Source organism: Fringilla coelebs, assembly GCF_963513975.1.
Source record: "Fringilla coelebs genome assembly, chromosome: Z".
Classification (NCBI taxonomy): Eukaryota; Metazoa; Chordata; class Aves; order Passeriformes; family Fringillidae; genus Fringilla; species Fringilla coelebs.
In genome coordinates this window covers 19,600,241-19,620,090 of record NC_140031.1, presented here as the reverse complement: position 1 = coordinate 19,620,090, position 19,850 = coordinate 19,600,241, and the positions used below count along the sequence as shown (strand labels likewise).

General features: G+C 35.5%; 1 protein-coding gene across 1 annotated transcript in view; it reads right to left on the bottom strand.

Annotated features, from left to right (window-relative positions):
- NDUFAF2 (NADH:ubiquinone oxidoreductase complex assembly factor 2) overlaps nt 1-19,850 on the bottom strand; it is a 58,238-nt gene that overhangs the window by 22,422 nt on the left and 15,966 nt on the right. Inside the window, exon 2 of the mRNA XM_084224638.1 lies at nt 1,178-1,267. Within this exon, the coding sequence (XP_084080764.1) occupies nt 1,178-1,267 (90 nt within the window). The remainder of the gene's footprint in view (nt 1-1,177; nt 1,268-19,850) is intronic.

Sequence of the window (19,850 nt, the reverse complement as noted above, 5' to 3'; positions counted from 1 at the left end):
ATGACAATGATAAAAAACCAGATAAGAATGTTTTCTATTTCTCTACTGACTCCATGAAGGGATATAATGGGCCTGAAGTTTTCTTTTTGTTCAGTATCATCTCCCTCGGAGAAGAGGATCAAGCATAAAGGAATGAGGTAAAGCAAGTATGCTAAGACATTTCTTTCAAACATGTTATAGACTCAATTAATTTGCAGCTCACTGACAAATTAAACCACAGTAATATCTATGTATAAAAACAATTTCTCTTCCACCAATACTTTTAACCTCTTACTGAACTCATGCAAACTTCCAGCAAGAAGAATAGTACATGATGAGGAATTCCAGAGCTTAAATACATACTGCTTAAAATCTGTTTGCTTTAAATCTACCAACTTCTGGGAGAAGTCTAGGTATTTTTCTCTCCCAAAAGCATGTTGAGTAATGGGTAGCCTCTACATACCATTTCAGCATTCCTTGCTTATACTGTTTCAGGGATTTCTTGCTTATGCTGTAGAGTCCTGGATTTTAAATCACATTTAATCCCATACTTGGCTCAAGCACCAACAACCTCAAAGACCAACATATACTCTGGTTTCTCTCTTTATCCAAGAGCTGATCAGCTAATCCTAAGGAAATGCGCTAACTTCCCTGAAATGTTTATTATATCACAAATTTTCAGACAAGATTTAATCAGTAGTAGTTGGACAAGATGGTTACTTATTAACAGGTTCTCCAGCTCTCTACTAGATTGCACAAGGGAGAGTATAGGAAACCAAATACACCATAAAAAAAGCAGCCCCATCACTTGTGGTACCAATATGTAGGTCAACCGACCTACATATTAACACTGCAGTGAAGGAACAATAAGGCAGTTTTGTTTTATTTTAATGCACTTCATGCTGATTATTCAATCAGATCCTCTACAGGAACAAATATTTTCACATTTAATAGGAGTAAATCATCGCCATGTAGGCTTTACTTTCATTAAGTACTGACTTCTCAAACAAAATTTATCCTATTTCTAAAGATGTTACTTTAAGAATTCATATTGGTATGCAGTTAAATAAAAGCCTGCCTTACCTAAATGAAAGATAACAAATGACTTGTTCACATAGTCAGGCTTTCCATTAAAAATACAGAGCCTACATTCAATGGCAAGATTATGATTATCTTGAAATAAAACCAAAATATTTACCTTCCCATTCTGGTGGAAAGTCACCAATTTGATATTGATATGCTTCACGATTTACTGCTTCTACAAATCTTCTTTCTGGTATAATCTGCCCTAAAGCAGAAAAAAAAAAGAAAAATACAGATATTTATATTGTATATTTTATACATAATTTTATATAGCTATATTAAATATATTATATAAAACATTTATTTATACTTATAATGGGATGAAAACCAAAGATTATAATACTGAGAAAATTATTACCATCTAGATGTCAATTCGAAACATTATATTTCAGTAACTTCAAGAAAAGCTTCCATGTTCTCTTTTTAAGCTGACTTGTATTATTGGTGATAAAAAACAGCACCCAAAGTTCACTGATTAGGTTTGCAAGCCACCAGGCCACATCATCTCCAATCACTGGCATCTCCCTTGTGCTTGTGACATTTTTCATAACTGCCTAAAAACTAAATATTTTCTTTGTTAAAACAGAAGGTAGGAATCTGACAGGGAACACTCTGTATATTGAAAGGGGAGACAGTGTGGGGAACCTGAGTCTACCTCCCACATTCTGATTCTGTTACTGCCAAAGAAGAATTAAAAACTTCGAACTGTGTAAGGTGGTACACAGCAGATTGACTGTCAGATATTATGTTACTGTATGGAGAAAGAGTATTTTAATTTGCTTTTTAAATTAGCAGGTACTGGAAATATATGCAAGGTTCCCATCACTCACAAGGAAAAACCCAACCCTATTCCCTAGGCTCTTTCCACCAGCTTCCTCTCTTCCTGGGGTGTTGATATGGAGAATTTTGACATTTTGAGGAAACATTAAGTATATCTGCATAAAATATTTTATTTAATAATGAAGTGATTAATGCATTTCATTCCTTCAGTATGCTTTAAACATGTATTTCAACTGAAGTTATTTTAAAACTGATACCAGTTGGGACTTGGAACCATTAGTAGCTAAACTCCACACTATCATTCATTATTAAGTATTTAATACAGTAAAATAAGAATTTGTATACAATGTAAAATTCCTTTTCTAAGATTTTTCTTTAGCTTTATATATATTTTTTTAAGCAATGCAACATTTTTATTTTTTCAAGATAATGTGATCAGGCAAACAATATTGTGTAGAATGCCTTTATCTTCAAAATTAGATATTTTTAATCAGTGTTGGAAGTTACACAATTGATACTTATTTGTTTTATAAGTATACAATTCCTATAAACTGCTGAAATGATAGTTCGTACCCAGCTGTAACACAATTTTTTTTTTCAACAACACAATGGATAATTTAATTTCTTACAGTGTTCATCTACAAAGCAAAAGAAAACTACAGAATTACTTTCTTCCCATGCAGATTTCCAAAAAAGCTGAACAGGTATCTAATTAGGGCTGATCCTATACAAGTCTCAGAAAAAACACTCTTCTCCAATCTTGTAAAGTTACTAGACTTTACTGTCAGAACAGCACCTTTTAAAAACCTGTTCTTAATTTGAGTATCACACCATCTGAATAAATCACCCTAAGAGCAGTGAAGAACTGGTTTTTTTCTAACTGCTACCACAATTAATAACTGGTATTATTAAACAAAATATTGCACTTCTTGTTCTGCTGCAAACTTTCATAAAACTCACATAAAAACTCATCCTCCAGATCCCACAGTCAAATCACACTATAGAGCCAAACTCAGAAATTATTTCCCAAATGTGTTATTTTGAGTACTGCTGGTGGCTTTTAAGCCTCTCTGCATTTGTGATGCACATAAGACACTAATTAACTTCAACTGTCTGATTTGCCTTGTCCCCTAGGTTTTTTTTGACAGACCACCACTGACAAATAATTTACATAGGCTTTTGTAGGGAAGATCACACTGAGGCCTCTTTAGATGTAATTAAAACATTTTGCAGTTTAGGGAAGTGTTTTTCATACTAAATATTGACTTTATTGATTGTTTTGCTTCTTATTAATTCATCTCCATATTTTTAAACAAATACTTGGGTCTTTGCTACAGCAATGCAAGAAACTTCACTTGTAAGAGCATACATATGAAGCAATTGAAAATAGCACCATAAGAACAGTTTTAACTTTAAAATTAACCTCATTTTCATGTGACCACTGGATGTTAGAAACACTGAAGAACCATTAATGTTTCAAGTTGGAATTATATATATAACACAATATATCCAACTGCGTCTTAAAAAAATAGCACTCACTTCAGAGAGAATTTAGCAGATGTACAGAACAGTAATATAGAAAATCAGATCGTTTACACTGAACACCAAAGTAGCCAAAATTTGCATCGGTTTTCAAGCCAGCAAAAGGGCCAAGAACATTGCGTAATTGACAGATCTTTCAGCAAGTGATACAGTATTTACATATGTTACATGTTTCTCACTTCATATATTTTCTCGAAACCTTTCAGTCTCAGTCTATTGAAAAACCAATGCTTCATGACTGAAGTGAATTTGTATGAAAGTCCCAAAACAAAAGTGTTTAGCAGAAGTTTTGTGGCCTGCTGGCATAAGAAGGGGATAGTCAAAGCCAGCAAAGGAAATACTCAGTGAAACATAAAGGGAGAGTCAATGGCATAATGAAGCAGTTTCTAAATTTCTACAGCCTTATCTATACACTAAGGAGACCAGAAACCAGGTTATAGTTTCACAAAAAACCCCATGGTTAACAGTAGAAATGCACAGATGTTATAAAATTAAGATTTTAATTTTTCAGTAACTTCTAAGGAAGAGTCTTTCTATGGGCAAAATATCCTAGTTAATCCATGGCAATCATTAAATATTATATGTATGTATTTACATTTTGAAAAAGCCATTGAAGAACTTTTCAAATGAAAATAAATTAATCCCAAAATTGTGGTGTTCTGTAAACAAATTATTACTATTCTGATGCCAATTTCGAAAAAAAATAAGTACGCACACTATTCTAAAGATCTTCAGGAGTCCCAGCCTGATTTTCACTGTTTACAAAAGCATTATTTGAAAAAGATTTCTGTTAACCCTCAAACAAGTTTGTACAATGTGTACAGCTAAACAAACTATGGCACACATAATGAATGAGAGCAGAAATGGGACCAGAAACAGGGAACTGGATGTTTCTGGTACCTGAACTGAGCTACCTGAACAAGAGCACCTGTCAGATATAAAATATAAGCATGTGCTGCAGCAGATGGAAATAGGATCTCCCTCTGACACACTACTATGTGAAAGTAAAAATTTCCACTCAAAATGAATGAACATCAGATGTGCAAGAGAACTCAGGACTAGGACTCTTTTGGCTTGCTGATTTGCAACATCTGCATGCTAAGAGTCCATGGAAGAAACATTCCACTAAGATTTTTTTTTTTAATTTAATGCACAGACTGAACTTGCAGCCTTTATGAATTTAAAGCAAATGGCCTAAATTCCAGATTGCACAGCAGTGCTCTAAAACTTCATGATGAAACAAGCATGTCTAAAGCTTACCTTTTTACTGAAGTGCTATTAATTTGAAGAGATTAAATTGGACTTCATTTACTAACAGCCTATATTTTCCTTGTCAGCAACCCAACATAAACTTCACTTTCTCAAAACAAAGGTTTCTAAAATTTTTTTCAGTAGTATCTGAAAACTCTCAAGGAACAGGTCACCCATTTCTTTCCTGTTTGGTAACCACCAAATAAACTGTAGATTTTCCTAAATGTGAAGCAGTACTTAAATTACCAAAGCAACTGAACTATGAGCAGTTCTTAATACCAAGCAAAGGAAGAACCACTTCTCTAGGAGTAACAAACATGGATTTACATATCTATAGGCTGCAGGAGCAGCTCTTCACTATCAGAACAGGATCAAGAGCTTTCATGTCCACTGAAGAAGGGAAAAATTTGTTATAAAAGACAACCCTTTCAAAGGTATCAGTTTGTGAAAGCCACTATCTTTTCTTTGCATAGATTTTTAGCTGAGTGAGTCTGTTCACTGATGTTACGTCCTGGTCATATTTCCAGTGTTTCTGCAGCAAATACCTTTACCTTGGGAAAGACACAAATATTTTAAAATAATATCTCTTTCCAAAATAATTATGGTTTTTTCCCCAAATTTAGATTTGTAATTAACTTTTGCTTAGTGACAAATTAATAACTTCCAACAGTTCATTATATTCATTCATACAATCAATACAGTATCCTGAAATACAAAAAAGTTAAGTATTTGCACCTAACATTTACCACTTACAGATGCAGTTATATTTTCTCCAATAAGTATCACACTTGAAATAATCTAAAATGCTTTATAAAATCATAACAGAAACACATTTTAACTTTTAAGACCAGGCAAGGCCACAGATGTGCAATGGTTCTAATTCCATTAACCTGAAATGAACCAGATCAGTGATTTCCAGTTTTACAGCAATGCAGGATCAAGCAATGTTAGGCTTGTTAAGTGCTGACTCAAGCAAGTCCACAAAAGCTGTAAATACCAGACACTCATGGTCAAGAATTGTGTTTCAATTTTGCTACTTATATTTACATATTAACAGCAATACATTTGGCTTTCCAGAGTTGTCTGCAAGTACTAATTTTCCCAAAGAAAGATACCTTTCCTCAGACTTCTACTGAAAGTTTGAAGCCAGGGAAATTTCTTCAATTTTTGGGAACATGTACTGTCAAAGAAAAAGACTGACATACACTACAAACATTACAGTCCCTTTTCACTTCCCAAAAGCATTGCCAGCTGACAGTCAGTCACTTCCTCTGGGATAAGTGCCCATGGAGTTCATGTATGTTCACACAAACCTTATGTTTTGAAAACCTGCTGTACCTTAGACTGTGGAAGTTAAGTAACATTTGTTCGAGAAACAATTTCCTTCAAGGGACAGATGATCTCCTAATCTGGCTGCAGGATGCAGCACCACCAGTTCCCACTCCCTGCTCCCCACTCTCTGGAAAGCCTTATGTCTTCCTCCTCATCTGTAAGCCCATGTCTTTAAAAAGAAGCACTGTTTTGTAAATGAGTCTACAATAAGCCTAATAGAATTACACAACCTTACATTCTTTTGGGAACACAAATGCAAATGATACTAGTACAAATGACAGGTCCTTGGAGAGCTGAAGGAAGCTCAGTGGTCTGTCACAGAGAAGCTTTCTCCCAACTTTCTTTTGGTTTCTTTTGGTCTATCAGATTCAAGAAATGCTTTACTACCAATTACTGTCAAAATGTGAATAAATCGAAGAATGAGGTGCTTAATTTATTCTGTAAATGTATGGAAAATAGCTTAAAATGAGAACTTTGCATGTAAAAAGGGAACTTAGCAGGTAGATAGAAAGTGCACAATAACTTGTACTCACAAAAATAAAAACATAAGGCAGGGAGACAAAAAGGCAGTCATTCAGGGAAGAGAAATGGGTAAATGACAGCAAGAGAATGAACTGCAAATAAAATTAAAAGAAAGTCACACCTGTGAAGAACATCCATTCCGCAATATGACCCAACACAGCAGTGTTATGGACTGGTTTGGATGATTCATTATATATGTTATTCTTTTTTCTATAAAATTGCATCTTTCATTTACACAGAAATAATGTTTAGTTTATTTCGTTAGAGTTCTAAAATAAACAAGTATTTCAAAGGTACTTTTTTAAAGCACTGTTAAACAACACATACTAGCAAGCAATATTTTCGTTCATTAATAGTAATGTAAAATCATTTACCATTAAACAGTTTGTTGTTTTGGACTTTTTTTATTACCCTCTAGCTTTACATTGTCAGGTTACTTTCAAAGCTCTATTCAAAAGTTTGTTTCTTTAAGCTGGTCTGTGTGCATGCACCCATTAGTTAAGGTACTTTTCATCAACACTGATCTGGAGGAAAAAAACCCCACAGTTTAGCTGATTTTGGTGGGCTCAGAGCAGTGTAGGTGGTGAAGAAATTAAAAAAAGCCTTCACATACTCAAGGAATTGCAGCAATACCTGATCTGCTTTCAAACCTAATTTGAGCAGAAAAATAAACTTAAAGTGCAACAGGTGAGAACAAGGACTAACCATAAGTTGAAGCTTTTTACATCTGAGTCAACCCATTATTTTATTTTATTCTTCTACTCAACTCTCAGACTTTGTGTGGTCTCTATTCCAGTTAGAGCAAATGCATACACAAAAAACAGAGTTGAGAGTTTTCCCTGTTCTACTTTCACAGTCCCAGCTTAACTAAATTGTAGACTAAACAGAAAAAACTGAGGTTTATGTGCTTTCACATTATGTAGGTAGGTACCTAATCATCAAGTACTTCAATACCTATTTGAGCGCTCATTGGTTTAAGAGTATTGCACCAGGTGCAACTACTGTAATAGATGTCAATAAGTTTATACAAAAATTTATTTGTGAAAGCATTTACACTGATGCCAGAGAAGGAAAAGAATGACCACTTTTGGATGGTGACCTCTAGAATTGTATAGCTTGTAATAACTGTAATACAAGTGTTTGACACACAGAGTTTACAGCCACCAAAAACACAAGCTGTGATACTTATAAACTCTATAACCAAACAATTTCATTTCTTTATACATTAAAGACTAGTAGGTTCCTAAACCCACTGTCAGTAAAATTAAAAACAGTTACTCTGTATTGTTTTATCAATTTAATCTCTAAAATGCAAACTCTCAGAAATAAAGACAGAGAGATTTTCATTATTGCAAAGTTGCCCATTTAACCTAATTAGCGTTCTAATTCATTCTTTGGCGTGAGCAGTTCAAAAATGTGGTCCCTATCTCTTTGTATTAAGATGTCACACAAGCACTTTAATTCTTAATATCAAAAACACATGACTTGTGTCTCATCATGCTAAATTCTGCATTGTCCAGCTGTGGAGAACTCCCTTTTTAGTTTCTGCAACATTTGAGTGTCTACTGACCTCAAAACTCATTTTTGTTGGCCTTCCTTAACTGCAGCAAAGGATGGCACCAATGCAGACTACAAACTATGAGGAAAAGGCTCTGGACACAGTTTGGTGTGTGTAGCTGCCTTGCGGAGCTACAGGCAGAAATCTCTAACATAAAGATTATAGAAAACATCTCAACACTGAACTTCTCCACAGTCTTAAGATGCACAGATATTCAGAAACAAAGCTGTCAATGGATGGACAACAATGATCGTTTTACTGCTTTACTGCTTCTATTAAAAAAGAAGATACTTCAGGAACACTTCACCTTTTCCTTCTCCTGCCCTCCTTATTCCATAAAAACAGAAAGGGACAGAAACATACAAAATATTGTAACCAAAGAAGATAACATTTGTTATATTCTATCATAGTATTCGTAGTATTTGTCTCAATGGCATTACTTACTAACTGTTTTGATAACATGAATTTGTTTTTTGTAACTGCCTTTTTTTTTTGTAAATGATGAACATAGTGAGACTTGTTACTCAGACAAATAAACCAAAATCTTACACATTCCCTCTTATCTGTGTATGTGTATCTGTGTATGAATGAGAGGGAGGAGCATGCCACAGATGAGATGAGATTTTCACCCCTAAAAAGATAATCTATTTTAGTATATTTCAATACCGTTCATTTACTATCCTGGGAATTTACTATACAATCAAATTACATGTATGATAAATCTTCTGCAATTATCAGTAAGAGTCTTCCAGTTTAAGGACACTTCTGATTTACAGTTGCATTTTACATACTGTACAGATGACTGCATGTACATTTAAAGATCAAAATTCAAATATCTTCAGTTCAAATCAGTTAAACTAAAAAATATTTCCTTTCTGGCTGCCTGCATTTCTCTTTAATCGTGGTCAGTATAGGACCTTATTACAAGTAATTTGCTACTATAGGACTGAGGAAAAAATGCTAGCCTCACAAGTTTTGTCATTTTTCCCGCACTTCCCCTGCAGGCTGCTATTGTTGATGGCCTTTATGGAAATATAAATTCAATAAGCAGCTGCAAATTTCATGAGACGTCCATCTTCATGCTGAATTTCTAACTGAGTGTCAAAACAATCTGTGGATTTCTCCCTGATGAAACACACTTTGAATTGTAAATTTCTACAATTTTCCCATGTTAGAATTTGAGCTGCACTAAAATAGAGCCAGCCCAGATATAGTGCCTGCCAGATTGAGACAAGTAATTTTCCCCTTCATTATCTCAATTCTGACATTGAAAGGGTTAAAAATAACCCAGGAAAAATTATCTGTTTCCTTTTTTTTTTACGTTGAAAATTAAATCCCATTTGTTCTTTGTAGAAGAAAAATAGAAAGGTCTTCAAAACACTCCAGATACTCTCAAATTAGTTATTTGAACCTTCATTTTACATATTTTGCAGTAATAAACCCCCAGCAAGTAGCTGCAATAGAACTTAAAGAATTTCCTGTGGAGCCAAAATAACTCATAGAGATAATTTGTTTCTTCTAAGTCCCAATTTACATTAAATGTTGATGGAATACAGAAAATAGATGCATATATCACAAAAATAAAAACTTTAATAGAGTTTCAAACTGTTTACAGTTTTCTGAACACAATAAAACAAAATAAAGTTTCTCATTCAATTAATGTTTCTTGTAGTAGCTTAGGAGGCACACATAGCTTACCTACTTTATTATAGCAGTTCAAATATTTTGCTTTAGACTAATATTTGTTTCTCTCTTCTGTAGGCATCAACATTAAATCTAAAAAACAATACCGCTTAATCAATTTGCAAGCGAACTAATTAGTCTGTTTATTATATATAAAGGAAGTAAGAAATAATCACAGAAGGAAATTCACTATTAATGATGATTCATCTATTCATGTAGTTGAGAAGTAACTGACTTTCTGGTTATTTTCTTCTCTCTAGGATAAATATTGCAGTGGGATGGATGAAGGGTTTTCTGAACTGCACTTCATCACTAAAAAAAATGATATTGTATTGGATGTTTCCGTACAAATACCACATTCTAAAACACAATACTGTCTTTCAGTTCAGGGAAAATTTAAATGGGCATCTTCTTTTGTATACACCAAACTTCCAGTTCATTATCAGAATGAGGAAACAAACCCAAAAGGGAGCTACAGAGTAACTCCATTGCAAAAGACTTCCAATGTATTACAGTTTTATCACTTTATCATTTCTACTTCTTTTATCACAACATCATTTCTTCAGCTGAGTCATTCCACCTTGCCTGCCCCCTCCTTCAGTTAGCTGCCCTGCATTCTGGTTTATGTGAACTGGAATGACCTGAGAGTTGATCACAATTCCAAACCCTCAGAACTGATCTACACACTTTCCTTGACTGGTTTCTCAAACTTGAGTAAATTCACTGATTTACAAACCAAGAAATATGCAAGAGTCTATGTCAAAAATAAGGTCAGTCTCCAAAAAATACCCAAGGAAAGAATGCTGGTATGCAGCTGGAGAAGGGCTTGCACTAGTTAGGTGAAATCTTATGCTCTGGCAAACACGTGGGTCAGACAGGCATGTTGCTCAGAGGAAAATTGCTGGGCTTCCTACACTTACTAAACTGACCCTTATAGACTTGCTATTCTTAGAATGTTTCCTGCTCACCATGACAAAAACACCCCTTAACTTTGCTGAAAATGTTACTTTGAGAGAACTCTGATTTAGTTTCATTGAGTTACTGTATCAGTCGGATGTCATAGTTTGTCTCAGGTATCCCTGTCCTTTCCCAGGCACCAATCACCTTCCTTCCCCCCACCCCGACCCCTGCTGGTGCTGTCTGTCAATCCTGGCATTCCAGAGGGCATCGAGTGACTGGCAGAGCTCAAAAGATGCCCTGCATCCCTGGGGGCCATTGGCCCACCCAGGGGTCCCTTGCACCTGAGACCTGCCCACCCTGTACCTGGTCGGTGGGATCCCTACCCCTTCCTTCCCCTTCTCCTTAGCCTAAAGGTGCTAGCAACCACGCGGTATGGGATTCTGTTAGAAGCTGTTACAGGATTCAGAAGCCTGCCATCGGAATAAACTCTGGATCGGACTCTCTTAGCAGAATCCACTCCTTTCCTTCACCCTCCGCCTTAAAGCACCTGCACGGAGGTAAACCAGAGCTTTGCCTGTCTGGGCATGTCCCTAGGGCCAGCCGCAGCTTCCAACAGCCAGAGGTGTCTCTGAGGTGAATACACCGCAGGTGCTGCCTTTTGGTCAAGTAGCTAAGGCTAGGCAAGCCCCAACAAGCCCCATCTAGACATATATTGGAAATAATTTCCATAAGTTACAACATTCAGATCAAATAATCTTGATACTTTCACATTTATCTATCATAAACTTATTAGCTTTAACAGAAAAAGACACACACCAATCTCTCCTCTAATACAACTAATTTTATATAGTGAAGCAGATGCTCTGTCCCACATGGTTTCCAGTCACAAGTTTTAGCTAAAAATTCTGCTCGGGTAGGTAGCAAGAGTGGTAATTACTGAATGTATTATAATAGCTTTCATTATAACAGATTCTTGAATATTATGTGGTTATTTTTATCTGTGGAGCCTACCAGAATGGAAGGTAGGCATAACAAGACAATATAGTTCTATTTCTCAAAATATTGAGAGTACAACTTGTAAGAGTTTGTAATAATTTCAAAGCACAGGAACAAAGAATCCTTCCTAGCTGTATTAATCATTGCATGATAGCTGGCCTCTTTATGATTTAACTTTATTTTGTATTATTTCAAAACCTCACAATTTCTCAAAAACAATTACTTCTATTTTATCCATATCTTCCAAGCTGTAGGCCACGACACCTTATTAAAGTGCAGGGTGTTGAAGTACTTCCAAAGGAAGCTGATTAAACTTCCATTGAATCCATGAAAGTATAGAATTTTCCAATTTATGTGTGGAGTTGGGTTTGCTAACCTCTAGGCATCCTATCAAAACTGAAAACACCAAAGTAATTCAAAACTTAGGGAAGTAAATGAAAAGTGAAAACAGTTTTAATTAGCCACACAAAGCTACATAAAAGAAAACACACAGTAGTACAAACCCAACTGTGATCCTTTAAAAAACAGTATGATCTATGTATGCCACCTTCTGCACTGTAAAGCCACTGAAGAAGTGTGATTCTCTTTTTCCTTCCAATATAACCTAGGATGACAATAAACTTGTACTTTGGCAAGGTATCAGAAGTACCTCAAAGAAACAAAAATTGTAACTTTTATGGTATTAAGGTACATCACCTGCAGATTGCATTACCTTCCTCCCACATTAAAAGCTTTGTTCTTAATTTAGTAATACCTCCTGCACACACATGCATAGAAGCTCATGAAGATTTCCTTTTTCTTACCTTCTTCCTAAGACAACTAGAAAAGTCTGTAAATGGCAAGACTGCTTAAAAAGATTGGGTAGTACTACTACCTTAGGAAGCTGATTTTTAGAATACAGCATAATCATTGCTAATACTGGAAGCAGGCAAAAGTGAAGTGAATAATAATAAAAACCCAAGAGATCCATTACTTTCTCATCCAAAGTATTCTGTTGCAAGGCAATCTAGTCATTCAATTAAAAAAAACTTGAAAAATGTCTTGTTGAAAACTGCTGTGAAGTTTAACCAAGTCTTATAAACCAAACAATAAATAGTTTCCAAAAGCGGGCACATGCAGTAGTTAAAACTGAATTATTTGGAATTGATTCACCATAGGCATAAAACACACAACCTCTCTGGGAATCTGAACTCTCATATGTTCTACATGGTCTTCACAGTTTATGGCACTTTGACAATGAAGCAGGGATGTGACAAACAAAGAATTCTGCAACAGTGGCCAGTTGTCCAGTGCCATAGTCTTGTACTTAAATTCTCTCAAGAAAAGCCTGTGGAAAAGCACTTGAGCACCAGCAAGAAGAGAAAAAAGAAACATTACAGTTGTTACCATTGAGAGAGAAGGAAACACAATCACAGTACTTCCATCAGGGGATGCATCCCTAGAGAAAAATTGTCATATTAACCCAGTAAAGTCCCAGAAAAATTAAAAAGTGAATGGAAATGTCAGCTTATCCCTCAGGCAAAACCTGATTAATTTCTAGATTTCTGTAAGCTTTGCTTAGATAATGGCATCTATAATAACACTGCATCATCCCTAATATACACAACGTTTATCTTTTAAAAGGAAACACGACTAACATCCACCCTCCCCAGAAAAAATTCTCAGTATAACAGAAATATGTGTGCAGGTTTTCAGAAATGCTTGTGTTCCAGACCTTTGAACCATTAGCAAAACTGCAAGAATCATCATGTTGCTCAGTGATCTCCAGTATCACTACTTATGATAGTCTTAAAAGCCTTATCTGGAGTGATGCCATGCTAATTAATGCAAAATCAAGCAAACAATATACTTTTTCTACTATACTATACATTAAGTGTAATTTTCAAATGTTTTCCATCAATGAGATTATCAACAAAAAGAATTTTGAATCACCAAAAGATCCTAAAGAGGCTGTGCACACAATATAAGAGCTCTCTAAAGCTTGATGTAAAAGGAAAACTAAAATCACTAAACAATTTCTAGGTGTCTGACATCAAATCCTAGCCTTTCATGTTCATTAATATTTACAACTGTATTCCTACTCCCCACTAAAACTAGCACAAGTTTCAATGCCTTTCTTTCACTTATTCGAAGATTAGCTCAAACTGATTTGTTGTGTGCCTATTTCCTCTTGACAAAGGGAAAAAACCCAACTAACCAACTATCATCAAAAAACTGTTTCACAGTTGTTTCCCATAACATTGCATCTCCTCTACGCAAACTTCCCGCCCTCAAGGGCATGAGTCTTACAGAATTTAGGAGTCAACAATGCAGACAGAGATTTTAAAGACTCTCTAATTTTATTTTCTCTTGTAATCTGCATCACAAATAACAGGTTCAGAGTACTGTCCTGCAGAGAAAATACTGAAAGCAGATCACTGAAAAGGAAAACAGGAGTGGACTTCTTTGTATGGATTCTGCCATCCAGGGCTTTCTACCCCTTTGGAATAAAAAAGAGGTGGGCATAGGAGATCCATCTTTTTTTCTGAAGCCAAACAGTGGAAGTCCTGTCTATGATACAGGGTAGTAGTGCCTACCAGACCAATCCAACATCATATCCTACACATCCATCACACAAGTTGCCTTATAACAATTTTTTGCACCATTTTATTTTGCACCTACGAAACATCTAGTTTAGATAGTGTAACTATCTAAACACTTACTATACTGAAGAAACTACCAATCACTTTCCTTTTAGTCACTATTTTGTTGTTTTTCAAATGCAGACAGGGTATTTGCTAGGTCTTTATTATACTTTTTAAAATATGTATATAACTATTACTATTATAACTATTATTATAATGAGTAATAGTGCTATTGTCCACGATAAATATATTTTGCATTCTGTCTTCCATTTTACAGCAAGTTGCAGTTTCTTTTTCTCTACATAGAATTAAGTACTGTGTTTCAGTCCTCATTCATCGTCAGCAATTTTTTACTCATCACATTTACACAAATCTTCAGATGCATCCAATAGCATCTTTTCTTTTGAGACAACTCAGTCACTTTTTGGCCAACATACAACATACAACATATGTTGTATGTTTTCATAATTAGCAATGTCATAATTTTTTTAGTCAGCTAAATCTTCCTTCTAGCCTTCTCTTTTCTCCCCAGTTTAGTTGATCTAACTGAAATAATTTCATTTAGTCCAACTAGATAAAACTGGTAGACATATATGATTACAGATCCAAATCCAGAGCCAATGCATTCTTGAGCCTCATTGCACAGAAATGGCTCAGTATTTTACAGAAACACCTCAGTACCTCTGCATCCACACCTGTTCACTTAGAAAATGCATCAGAACCCCATTATCCCAATGTCAGTCCAAGAGTTTGCCATCTTATTCATGCAGACTTCCCACTCTTGCCTAGAAATTACCTCCTATAAACTGTTTCAATTTCTCAAGCACTTTATGAGATCTTCTATAACATATGATTTCATATGTAACAGAATTATGAATACATCATTATTTTAAAACACTAACAATTTAAAGTATTAAACACTGATGATTTAATCTACTGTGTGAACTTTACAGTAATATAAAAGTTTCAGTCTGCCAATAACTCTTAAAAAATAAATCTGAATGCCTTTTGAAAAGACTCAAAATAAAGCATTACTGAGTAAATTACAAACTGCCATCTAAGAACACAAAAATTTCCAAATTCATAGGAATATTGCCTTCATCATCTGCAGGCTCTTTCAGCAAAACAGAAGGCAAAATACAGAACCCGCCTTGGGAAACAACCCTGATAAAAAGAGGCATGTGCAGCTATTCAGAGATATGCTGGCTACAGACGAGCTAGGTAGTCAAAAGGGGTAAAATGTTATTGCTACTTGTGAATTGTACTTAAAATTATGCACAGTGGTTGCTATACTTTTCACAGCTTGAGGGTATGCGGGGGAGGTAGGTGAAAAAGAGAGAATGAATATTATTGAATACTTCATATATATCATAATTTGTGTGGTCCCTGTAGGGCCACAGAAGTGACAGGAAAAAAACTTGCAATTTGAGATGGGCCAGTTTTAAATATAAAATCACTTCTTTCTGAATCAAAACTGTACTGAGTCACCTTAGTATAAATAAAACTTTAAAAGCCCAAAAAACAATGGATTATACTGTCAGTTTCAGAAATTATAATGTGCTTCAGAGATTAAACATTCTTCTCCACAATTGAACAGATGGAATTTCTGATTGTTAACTGGACCAATACTTCAAATATAGTTCAAATTAAACTGACAGATACTGCCTTTTAAGAAGAGGTGCATAATCCCAAAAATAATGAGTGCTGCAGATATTGAGCTGACATTATATCACATTATACATTTATGCAATACTTAAACTAAATGTTAAAGACTAAGAAACAGGGTTTTAATTTGAGGAAAAATACCCACTTTCGTATTAGTAGTTGTCATGAATAAATGGTATTTTGCGTCTCTGTTTAGGGAGAGTCTGTAAGATTTAGCAATTTTGTATCTGATGGTTATTTGCTGTTACTTCTTGACTGTTGCTGCTCAGTTGTCAGTTAACTTTTTCATCTGTATCTACTCATATTCTTTCCTTATTGGTGGAATTGGTTGAACCAATTGGATTGGAAAGGGAGGGATTGGAAAGCAACTCTTTCTGGAGTGTTCACCTTTAAATCAAGACAGCAGGGGAAAAAAAAGAACAAAACACTGCAGCATGAGATTCCTCTAAATCTCAAAGGCCGATATATTTCTGCTCACTTTACTCCTCTGAACTGTTTTACTGGTTCCAAAATCAGTTACAAATGGACCAAATCACAAATATCAATCACCATCCAACACTAAAGCTCCCACCAAAGAGTGCTCTTTAAAACTTTTCAGTCCTTTTAATTCCATTTGTTTTCTAACTATATTTGTTATGAGGAAAATTTCTGATTTGTTCCAACCCTTTTCTGCCTCTCACCTTATTTCTAATGCTTACTTACTTGGCCTTTCGTGACATTTCCTCTATAAAGTCAGTCAACAATACTGCCTTCAAAAAAAAAAAAAAAAAAACAACAAAAAACAAACTACAAGAGCAAAACAAAAAAAAATGCAAACCAAAGAAAACCAAAACAAAAAACATCAGCACCACACCCTTTCTCACTACAGTTGCATTCACTCTATGCTACTTCACTGGCTTCTTGCTTTTTCAATTTCATCAGCAAGATGAGCTAGAAAAGCTCCAGTGTACTACTGCATTTACAGCAATTTTTCTAACAGCTACTCTCAGAAATACGTAACTAATAATTATCTTGCAGTACTTACAGGGCAAGTACCTCATGGCACTGCCTGTCCTTCATCCCTGCTTGTCTTCCTGTGTTTCACCTCTGGAGACACTGCAATCTTTGCAACACAAACACCCTTCAGACAAGTATTTGTAGTACAGATACCACAACATAAATCCAATCACTTTTACTATTTCTTTCTGATTCAAATTACTGCTAAGTACCCTCCACAGTTCTGTTGAGTTTCCTATCAATGTTCGTCCATCTTATACACAGAAAAACAAATTCTTCTCTACTAAGAGTTTAGTCCTGCCTCCTTCTATCTTACCATCTCTCTCTCTCACTGGCTTCTCCAAATACATGTATAATTTTCCTATGAAAAATTGCATGTCTAAACCAGGTCTTATTATCCTCCCTTTCCACATATTCATGATGAATGCCATCATTCCCCTCCTTTCTGTCCAGTACCCAGGGTTTCTCTGTAATAGGATATTTTGTATGATCTTCCTGATTTTCCATGCTGCTAAATCTGCCATTCAGACACAACTACAACAACATAATTTTCCCATGTCAAGGCACGTGCATCCCACCCTACATGAATTTGTAACACTGCTGCAAAGATTGGTTATCTACTCAGGAACTGTGGGAACTCAATTGTGTCTTTAGACCCTCTACAAGATTTCTATTTTTCACTTGGACTACAGCATACTTTGTTTTCAAACTCCTGTGCAAGGAGTCTCCTCTGTACCCTTCTCCTCCTTCTATAGCCTGAGACATGTGGACTTCAATCACATATGGATATGTATCAATCAAGTAAAAGTTATTTTCCATGTCTATTCACTAAATGGAAGAACTCAATGAATATACACAAAGTAATTTCAAAGTTTTCTTTTACCTTCTCTTTGACTAAAGTATAAAATTTCTGCCATGAGTGGGTTGTGGTTTTGCTAATAAGGATAGCCATTACTATCCATATTTACGTACAGAACCTCTTAGGCATCAACTTTAAACACCTTGAATAAAGGCTATCCTTCCATCTCAATGACCAAGCAGGTACTAGAGATGCAAGACATTGCTGTGGCTCATAGGCATAATAAAAATCTGAAAATAAATTTAAACAACACAGATGGGAAGAACAGTGCTGCAATATACAGGAAGATAAAAGAAAAGTAGATATGGCTCTTGATCTCTCCTCAGCAGTACAGAAAATTTTGAAGCAGTTCTACTGTAGTAGTTCTTTTTTTGAAGTAGTTCTTTTCCTACTACAAGATAAAAAAATTGAAGTAACTGTATATAAACAAATACATTTCACAAGCAACAGCTGAACTTCACTATTCTTCCAATTTAATTCTTTTTATTCTAGTTCCAGAAGAAGGTACTTCTTTTCAAGGTTTTGGTTTTTTTTTTTTCCTTTTTGATAGAATACAGAAGATAGAAAACAGGCATCTCCAGATAATGAATTTGCAGTAAGAAGGAAGTTAAATATTTGAGATTTCCTAACTTACTTTTTTGTTTGTTTTTTTTTAATACACCTGAAGGGAGAAAGATAAAAAGAGAGGCTGACAGAAAAATGACAAGGAATCATCACTGCTATTGCATTACATTGAGCAGTGTCAGTGTATGAGTCAAGATGCTATAATCCACCTAATAGCCTTGTGCTGGTTTTGGCTGGAGTAAAGGCAATATTCTCCCCAGTGGCTGGCATGGGGCTGTGCTTTGGATTTGTGCTGAACACAGGGCTGAAAATACAGAGATATTTTTGCTGTTGCTGAGCAAGATTCACACACAGCCAAGGCCTCTTCTGCTTCTTATACTGCCGCGGTGGTGAAGGGACTGAGAGTGCCTGGGAGGCTGGGAGGGAACACAGCCAGGACAGGTGACCCCAGCCGAGCAAAGGGATATTCCAGACAAGGTCACATCACACTCACTATACAAAGCAGGGGCAAAAAGGAGTAAGGGGGGGGTACATTTGGAGTGATGGCACTTATCTTTCTCAGTAACCATTACACTGCCATCCTGAGATGGCTGATTTTCTTCTATATATGGCTTTCACTTTCCCTATTGAACAGTCTTTATCCCACCCCTCAAGTTTTCCAGCTTTTACCCTTTCAACTCTTACGCCGATCCTGCTGGTGGGAGAGAAAGCAAGCACTGCATGGGACTTGGTACCTGACTGGGGTTAAACCACAAGCCTCTATAAATTCACACTTGATAACATGCAGAATACATGATCTAGCATCAGTGATTTTATCATTAAGTAATGTCTATTTTATCTAATATATCTATTACAACTAAAGAGCCAAGAAGCTAGACACCGAAGTCAGACCTGATCTCAGGACATGTTTGCCAACAGAAGAAGAAAAACAAAACCAATTTTATAGAACAGCAGGTAAAATTTATTTCCTTCCTTCACCCACCTATAAAGAAGACTCACATTTGCACTTTACACATTTGAACAGGACACAGCATCACATTGAGTCTGTCTTTGGTTTCCACTTTGCTACTATAACAGATTATCAATTCCTTCTCTTCTAGCTCATGCAGTTTATTTCCACTTAACTGCCCATTTACATTTAGGTAGTTGTAGTCCTCCCTCATGTTATGCCACACCTTGGTACTAGAGAATGATTTCCTTCATGTGCTCTACACCAGGATAATACAGCTACAGGGATTCAAGACCACTTGAGAAGGAACACAATCCCTTTCAGCTAAAAAGAGGACAGAGTCTTCAAGTTGATGTATTTTAATCTCCAGTTCTTTTCTTTTGATTAATGAGGTAATGTAACTTTGTACTGGCATTTACATTACAACCCCTTTTAAAGAATACCAGCCATTCTGCAACCACAAACCAGATTATGGAATGCATTCAGTTTGCATGGTAAGTATATGGATGTTGGTAAGCAGTCTGAAACTAAGTTTATATCTAAACTTCTTGCTATTTTAGATCTTTG